Here is an 8,334-nt window from a genome sequence, read left to right as displayed (position 1 = left end):
ACTCTTATGCTTTTGATCTGTTCACTTTAAGGACGAGCCCGAGTCCATGATAACTAAATCCTAGAAGATGATGCCTAGAACATTGATGTGAAGAATGGAAGATGATGCCTAAAACTATACCTTTCTTTAGTTATAATGAGATCTTGAGACACACTTATGGTTGTACCTCAACCCCTGCTTGTTTGAAGTTATGGTATGCCATTTTGTAAGAAACTAAGATCGAGAAATGATTTTGTGCTATTGCTATGTCATTTTGTGAGGGCTGAGAATTGTTTACGTATATGCTTATTTGATGTTTTGTCATTTTTGTGAGAATTTGAGAGCTTATTTGGTGATGTGCATTTATCCTATGTCACTTTGTGACAATCCAAGAGCTTTTGATGGTGTGCACATCTGCTATGTCATTTTGTGAGGGTTCGAGAGCTTATGTGAATTCTGGGCTATGTCTTATGTATACGTGTTGAGATAACCCGATGGATATTCATCAGGTTTTGACATGGGCATAATTTTCCGCCCATGGGTTTTTTTGTGGACAGACAGAGAATGACTTCATGGATTTGGGTATGGACTTGACATTGGTCAACCCGAGACGAACCTGGCCCAGTGCCATCTTGAAATATGGAATGGACATCTATCATATCGCTTTAATTGTCTTCCAAAATAGTTTTGTATCACTTGTCCTTTTAGTAGTGTTGTTGGCATTTTAGAAGTGGGAAATTTATGGTAAAAAAAACATGCATTAGACAATGAATAATCAAAGAGCTTCTTCTGTTATAGAGCATAAAGAGCCATCTTTACTACTCCATCTACCTTGGTTTGTAAGTATGACCACTAATTTAGTCAACAAAATATGAGTTATATGCCACCCAAATCAAGATTCAGAAATAGATGTGGAAGAGGCAAAGGGAGGAGCGGGGTTGCAAATTATACAGTTGAAATGTTAATATGATGATATAGACATACACACAATATTTTAGTGACCATATTAATGATCAAAGCTTTCATTCAAATATCTGCGAAACTTATAAACCTGGCCGGAGAGAGTATTGCCTCTCAGAATGATCCTAGAGGACCAAGACTTTCGACTCTTGGGCTCTGTGATGCTTGAAATTTATCAAAAGTAATAAGAATAAAAGTTTAGAAATTTTATAAACCATCCCACATGTACACTTGAGCATGCGCTACATATTTTTAAAAGTTAATTAATAATTTTTCTAGTTTGTTTGCTACACGAAAACTTAAATGTGTGGATGTATAATGGTGAGTGGTAAATCCATTACAGATTCACCTATTTATAGTTTGTGTCAGCTAATATTAAAGATTATTTTCTGTGTAAAATACTGTGTAGGTCCATTGTGAGCATCTGCATGCAAATTTATTTATTTTTAGGGTTTTTGAAAGCACGAAACATGAATATAATTTTGAACTTGCAAATAAACCTTGGTAAAGTTGCAGACATCAGTTACAATTATGGGTTTCACGGGCATCAGATTTGAGATTTGTCAATTATTTTCGCCCCGGATGCATTTGTTTGGGTGGTATATGAGGTGAATTTGGTCCGTGTTCCCTTCTTGCCGCTTGGATATCCCTCAAAAAATCCACCCCCCCCCCCCCCCCAAAAAAAGAAAAGATTAAAGCGCAGGATTAGTTTATCTGCCCTCATCCTGCTACCCCGTGGATGCCTCGACCCCGAATGTGAACCTATTAGTATTTTCTTAATCTGAAATCTCATAGTTGTTGATTATAAATCTAGCGCAATAGAAGATTTAATTCGAGCTACTAACAAAAAAGCGAATATCAATTCCAAAGTTTTTTGGATCAGACGGGCGGTTGTTGTACAATATGAGAAAAAAATATTTGGAAAAAATATAAATGCAATAACACGTTTTTTTACTCTCCAACTACAATGAAACTTTTTTTTTTGAGACAAAGTACTGAAAAAACAAATATCAATTCCAAAGTTTCCGCATCAGATTGGCGCTTGTTGTATAAGATTGGAAAAATTATTTGAAAACAAATGTAATTGCAATGAAACTTTTTTTTTGACTCACCAAATACAATGAAACTTGGCAGGAGTATGATAAGACTAAAAACTGCTCAAAATTCAAAGCTGATCACAAATCTCTAGCGTGCATGGTTCTGACATGGTCCAGGCCAAGCCCAGCTTGTTTGAGAATGAGAATGGGAGATGGGCTCAGCCCAAATGCATCTGCAAAAAGACCTCCATCCGCCGCCGCCGCCATCTCACTACCAACACAGAGCACAGCTCCACCGCGGACCCAGAGCTCTCAGCCGGCGACCATGGCGGCGGCCGCAAGTCAAGATGGCAACGAGGACGAAACCCACCGGGTTTTGCCTTCCCAAACCCATCCCCACGAAAAATTCGGAAGCCCGTCCCCGTCCCCGTCACCGTACGCGGGGATAGGCTTTTGCCCGTCCCCTAAACCCATCGGGTTTTCTAAACCCACGGGAAACCCACGGGGAAATCGGCATATTTAAGCGAACATAAGGACTAGAGTTCTACCGCTTAGAACTAGAACTCTACGACTTGTGCTAAATGTTGATTCTGAGGCAGCCGTGCTGACCGGAGTTGCAAAAATATCACATGCTAGCAGCCTCAAAGTTGGATAGCGTGTTCCACCAACTTTCCACCAATCTAACACACTTAATTTATCTTTGGACAATGGAACTAGCTCTTCTTCCAAGTAACGGTCTAGCTCAGATTTCATCCTAAAAGATGTTGGCCATTTTGGAGCAACACGTTCATTGAAGAGTGACATAAGGAATGGTGCTTGCAAAGAAGAGAATGAGCAAGATGGTTGTCCATGATCATCATCACTCTCAAGATTTTACTCCTCGAATATGCTTATTGTAGTATTTTGAACGGGATGGCGGGTTTTGGGTTCAGGTATTGTTGAAACGGGTTTGAACCCGTGAAACGTGTCGGGTTTTATAGTTTACCCAACAGCAGCCCCGCGGGGTTAAAAAGACGCCCATCCCCGTCCCCTAATAGGGTAAAAACCCACGGGGACGCGGGTTTCGGGGCCCCATTGCCATCTTGAGGCACAGCGAGGGGTTGGCTTGGCCTCGACGCTGGGGGTTGGGCTGTGTGGCTTTGGGCTGGGCCGGATCAATGCATATGTATTTTACCGGGTTTTGTCGGGTTTCGGGGACGGAGACTATCGAAACGGGTGTAAACCCATGAAACGTGTCGGTTGTAAAATGTGCCCAATAACAGCCCCGCGGGGATGAAAAGGTGCCCATCCCTGTCCCCTAATAGGGTAAAAACCCACGGGGACGCGGGTTTCGGGGCCCCATTGCCATCTTGAGCCGCAAGTGCAGCAGCATCGCCTCCTCCACACCATGGCCTCCCGGATGAGATCGTCATCTGGGAGATCCTCGTACGCCTGGCCCCCATAGCCCTCCTCCGCTGCCGCGCCGTCTGCCACGCCTGGCGCCGCGCCACCTCCAACCGCGACTTCCTCCTCGCCCACCATGGCCGGCAGCCCAGCCTCCCCCTCCTCTACGGCTACAACTTTGTCGGCGACAAAATCGGGTCCCTAGACATCATCCCCTTCGACCACCGGGCAGGGGTCGCCCCCACCGACCAGCTCCGGTCCGTCGCACAACTTCGACGCGCCTTCTTCCGTCCGTTGGCCTCCTGCGACGGCCTGGTCGTCCTCACCATGAACTATGCCCGCTTCATCATCTGCAACCCGGCAACTCGTCAGTATGCTCCACTTCCTCTGCTTTCTGACTTCATTTTCTTGGGTATGTACCCGCACGGCCCTACGGGCGAGTACCGGTTATTGCTGGGACCTGAAGCTCAAGATGGCTGCTATGTCTACACATTGTCAACTCATTAGTGTAATGTTATGTTGCAATTCATTCTTCCGTGTGTGTTCATTGCATCTGGTTAGGTATTTTAATTCTTCTGTTATAAATCCATCATTGCTGTTGCATTGTTTGAAAGTACTCCGTATCTCTTTAATGGTCAGGCTTAGGTCCCAGATCACACACTCCTCGGTCACTCTTAACTGCACGATCATGTTCCTTTTTTCTCTGTAACTGTTGGAAGGCCATGTTGAGTACAGCACATGTGATGTGCCATTTCTGCATGGTAATCTGCTCAGCCGCTCACTTCACTTGTAGGCTACTCATGGTTAATTATCTCTGTGTGCATGCCCCTTCGGACTTCTGCCCTGTGTTTGTGATAAATATTCGTACTGAAGACCAAAATAAACCAGAGTGCGTGTTACAGTTTACATTGTCGATTCAGTATGAAGTTTAACACTTGGATAAATGTATCTCAGTGTGTCTGCGATTTGAAACCAGCGAACATTCTCTTCATCCTAAACTGTGGGTGCGAGGCATACCGCAGCGCTACACTATTGAATACTTTTTTTTTTTTGAGAATACAACAGTATATATAGATACTCAAGTAGGAAGGCTACACCCAGCCTGCATCAGTTGTCTTAATCTGTCTGGGACCCCTGCAATTAGCAGCACTTCTCCGTTTTGTCTCGCCTCGGCAGCCATCTCATGGGCCAGAGCGTTGCATCTCCTCCCGGCAAAAACAACTTCGGCTGAGGAGAAAACAGATAGGGCCTCCTTGATGTCTTGGATCACTCCATAGCATGTGGCAAGGCTGGTTATATCCGAGTTCAGGTACTCACCCATTTGCAATCCATCTCCAGTGTCACTGGTCCCTGTAAACTTTGGCCAAGCTTCTTGCACACTGCCCAAGTCAGGGCACTTCGACAGGTACACTCTGCCCAGGTGATCTCTGGCCACAGCGCCTGCCCAACCCCGTCCGCTGTCCTGTTGAAAACTAGCGTCCATATTCAATTTAACCATCCCTTGAGCCGGAGGAACCGACTGCACGGATGTTAATGCTGGCTCGATTGATTCCATGGGTCTCGACGGTGCCAGCTTTTCTTTCCCCTTCCATGAACTCCCCTGCAGGCCAGCATCTGCAGCATCTTCCTCGAGCCGCATCAGGTAACTAACAGACTGATGGACCGATTCTTTCCCAAGGCTGTGAGCACAATCATCACAGAGATACCAACATCTCCAGAGCAGCAATAAAATTCTTCTCCTCATGTCCTCACATTCACTTTGTCGAAAAAATGTCCTCACATTCAGTGCTGAGGAGCATCTGCCGCCAATCAGCGCCGGTGTACCTGAAAGAAAGTTCTTCGGGGAGCTCCCAAACTTCTCTCATTGAGTTCCTGAGGGCCTTGCTTTTGGTACACTCAACTACCGCATGGAATTCCGTTTCCTCACCATTTCCACATATATTGCAGGTAGAGTCAAGCTCAAGGGTGCGCCTAAATTTGTTCTGCTTTGTGGCCAGGGTGTTAGTCGCAACCCGCCAGCCAAAAATCTTTACTTTTGGTGGGCGGGGCGCTAGACTTCCAGATGATATCCCATATGCTCCTCTCATTTGGCTCACTAGAGGAGCTGGACGGGATCTGCCGCACTTGTCCATGGATAGAGGCGGCCAATTTATAGGCACTTCTCACAGTGAAGATGCTATTCCTCTCATAGTGCCATGCCAGGCGGTCCTCTGCTGCTGAGGATGGAATGGGGATTTTGCAAATCTCATCTGCATCGAAACTATGAAAATTTTTCTTAATCAGATTTGTGTTCCATTCTTTGCTGTCTGCACGCATAAGCTGATTCACCTAGAAGAGTCTTGACCTTCTCACAAGGGCTGTTATCCTAAGCCCTTCATTACGCGGGATCCATTGATCTCTTTGGATTTGGATTTTCCGGCCGTCCCCAACTCTTCAGATGACGCCTTTTTTTATTAGTTCTAGTCCCGCCTCAATGCCTCTCCAAACAGGTGATGCATCCGATGCAAACACCATATCAAGCAAGTTTCCATGCCGGTAGTATTTTGACTTGAGCACTCTCGCACACAAACTCTTCGGTTTCTGCAAAAGTCTCCAACATTGTTTTGCAAGAAGTGCGATATTGAAAAGATGCATATCTCTGAATCCTATACCTCCCGCACGTTTGGGGCGGATCATGTGCTCCCACGACATCCAATGTTCCTTACGATGCCCCTCCTCATCGCCCTACCGAAAATCCCGGATCATTTTCTCATACTTCTCACAGTATCCCTTCGATAGCGAGAAAACACCCATGGTGAAACATGGAAGAGCTTGTACCACAGACTTGACATGCACCTCTTTGGCTGCATACGACATGAACCTCTCCGACCAATCGCTGCACCTTTTCCAGAATCTGTCCATGATTGGTTGGAAGTTGTCATCTTTCATTCTTCCTTCAGACCGTCCCAAATACTTACTTTCAAACGATGATGGGACGACCCCTAGAGTCCTTCTGATGTTTTCTCTGGTTTCCTGCGGGCAAGCTTCTCTAAAGAGGAGGGAACATTTACTTTCACTCAGCAACTGGCCCGTACAGCTATGGAAAGAGGCCAAGATCCTCTTCACCGTCTCAGCTTCTTTTACCGTAGCCTTGAAGAAAATTAAGCTGTCATCAGCAAAGAGAAGGTTGGATATGCCTGGGCTATTTCTAGCGATTTTGATGGGGGTCAGGTTACCATCCTCTATCTCCTTCATTAGACTAACCAGACCGCCAGCCACAAAGAGAAAGAGATAGGGATTGAGCGGGTCCCCCTGTCGTAGGCCTCTCGACGGTGTAAAAGCCTCAAGTAGCTCACCGTTACATTTGACCGAGTACCTGTCGATCCAGGGATACCTACTAAACCATACATCATTAGGGACAATTATGGTAAAACTGATTTGTGTGAAATAACGACGACTGCAATTTTAACGACGGCAATTATGTTAGAACTTGAACTATATAGTCTGGAACTACAAAATTTAAGTTAGTTCATACCCAAATCCATAGTGAATCAATTGACAAAATGTCCTGGCTGTGCCCCATGTTAAAAGACACACATTTCTGGGTTATTTCAATGCACCTCTGTACTTGCGGGCCATCCACGGTTATAGATAGATGCCACTGCAGATTTCAAACATATAGTAAAATAACAGTTTCCATTTTTTTTGAAAGGAACACATACTATTCCATTACAGTAACCTGCTGGTTAAATCACTAGCTACAGAGTTCATTACAACATCAAGGAATTTGCCTAACCAGAATTCATAAGTGCCATTCCCTAAACTAGTTCAATGCGCAACTAAGGCATGCGCTGTATTGTTACAAGACCTTGGGCATGCATGAAGATTTACATTATAAAAAGCAACTGTCATTTGAAATTTATATTATGGATCTGGTAATGGTTGTGGATCTGGCTCTAGTGATGCAGTTAGTAACTACCGCTATGCACAAGGTACTGCAAATGCAAATTATAATGGTGGCGGCGGTGGCGGTGGATATGGCGCAAATGGTGGTAGCGGTGGTGGCAGCGGCTCTGGGTCCGGGTTTGGCAATGCCAAACCTTAATTGTCTTCGTCATGTGTTAAACTAAATATGGAGCCCAACTTGTTGTGTGTATAACCTCATGTGTTTGTACTTTCAATAAAGGGCTTCACCGTTCGGATGAAATGGAGCAGCGTAACTGACAAAAATAATACGTATATGAGTATGTATTCCCAAGGATGTAATATATCTCAGCTGACGTTATTGTATATCCCTGTTTCGAAACAATACAATTTATGCATGGATTACTGAGCGTGCAACCTGGAGTAAAAGTTAACTCTCCACCGCTAATGATCCTGTTGTTAATTAACTCAAGGCGATAGATAAGTTCAAAAAAAACTCAAGGCGATAGATGGAACAAGTTGCTCATGGTCAAATCAAAAGCTGGTTGGTATCCTGCTTACATGCACATGCTAGTTTTCTTCATGGTTACTCCTGCATTGGCCGTGTGCAATCAGTCGATCATCTCAGGTAGAAAAACTGAAACCCTCCAACGAAAAAGCAGGGAATATAGTCTGAGATCAAGATACTTTTTGCCGCAGACTGTAGAAACACTAATGTTGTGGGATCTGATGTGGGCTGGAGTACTATATTCCATCGAAGTGTAAATTGTAACCCCAAACACACACAATTCGCCAGTATGTACATTCATCACAGGAAAAGGAACTCACACACACGCAGATGCCAACGCGCATGCCACACAAAACTGAATGTAGGTAGCTGAGCAATTACCAATGGCGCATACTACATCCAGAAGCACATTCCTAGTGATTTCCTGCTTGAGGCAATCTGCTTTCAACCGGGGTGCACAATCTTCAACATGAGTCGGACCATGATAATTTGCTTATCAGTACATTTTTCTCAAGCCGAAGTTGAGATCGAACATCACATGAAGTGCGGATTCCTTGAAATGGT

The 8,334-nt window shown here is 44.7% G+C and overlaps 1 protein-coding gene across 1 annotated transcript; it reads left to right on the top strand.

Moving 5' to 3' along the window:
- Nucleotides 1-2,181: 2,181 nt before the first annotated feature.
- LOC141020731 (F-box protein At5g49610-like) lies at nt 2,182-3,866 on the top strand. Its single transcript, XM_073495671.1, has 2 exons — nt 2,182-2,317; nt 3,343-3,866. The coding sequence occupies exons 1-2, from the start codon at nt 2,182-2,184 to the stop codon at nt 3,864-3,866; spliced, it is 660 nt and encodes a 219-aa protein (XP_073351772.1).
- Nucleotides 3,867-8,334: the final 4,468 nt, after the last annotated feature.

Source organism: Aegilops tauschii, chromosome 3, assembly GCF_002575655.3.
Source record: "Aegilops tauschii subsp. strangulata cultivar AL8/78 chromosome 3, Aet v6.0, whole genome shotgun sequence".
Taxonomy (NCBI): domain Eukaryota; kingdom Viridiplantae; phylum Streptophyta; class Magnoliopsida; order Poales; family Poaceae; genus Aegilops; species Aegilops tauschii.
This window is presented reverse-complemented; position numbering and strand designations above follow the sequence as displayed.

What these genes read in the sequence shown, in the direction of transcription:
- LOC141020731 (XM_073495671.1), top strand. Translation starts at nt 2,182, where the DNA reads ATGGGAGATGGGCTCAGCCCAAATGCATCTGCAAAAAGACCTCCATCC. An exon ending in GACCATGGCGGCGGCCGCAA is followed by an intron (nt 2,318 to 3,342) that starts GTCAAGATGGCA and finishes CCGCAAGTGCAG; the next exon opens with CAGCATCGCCTCCTCCACAC.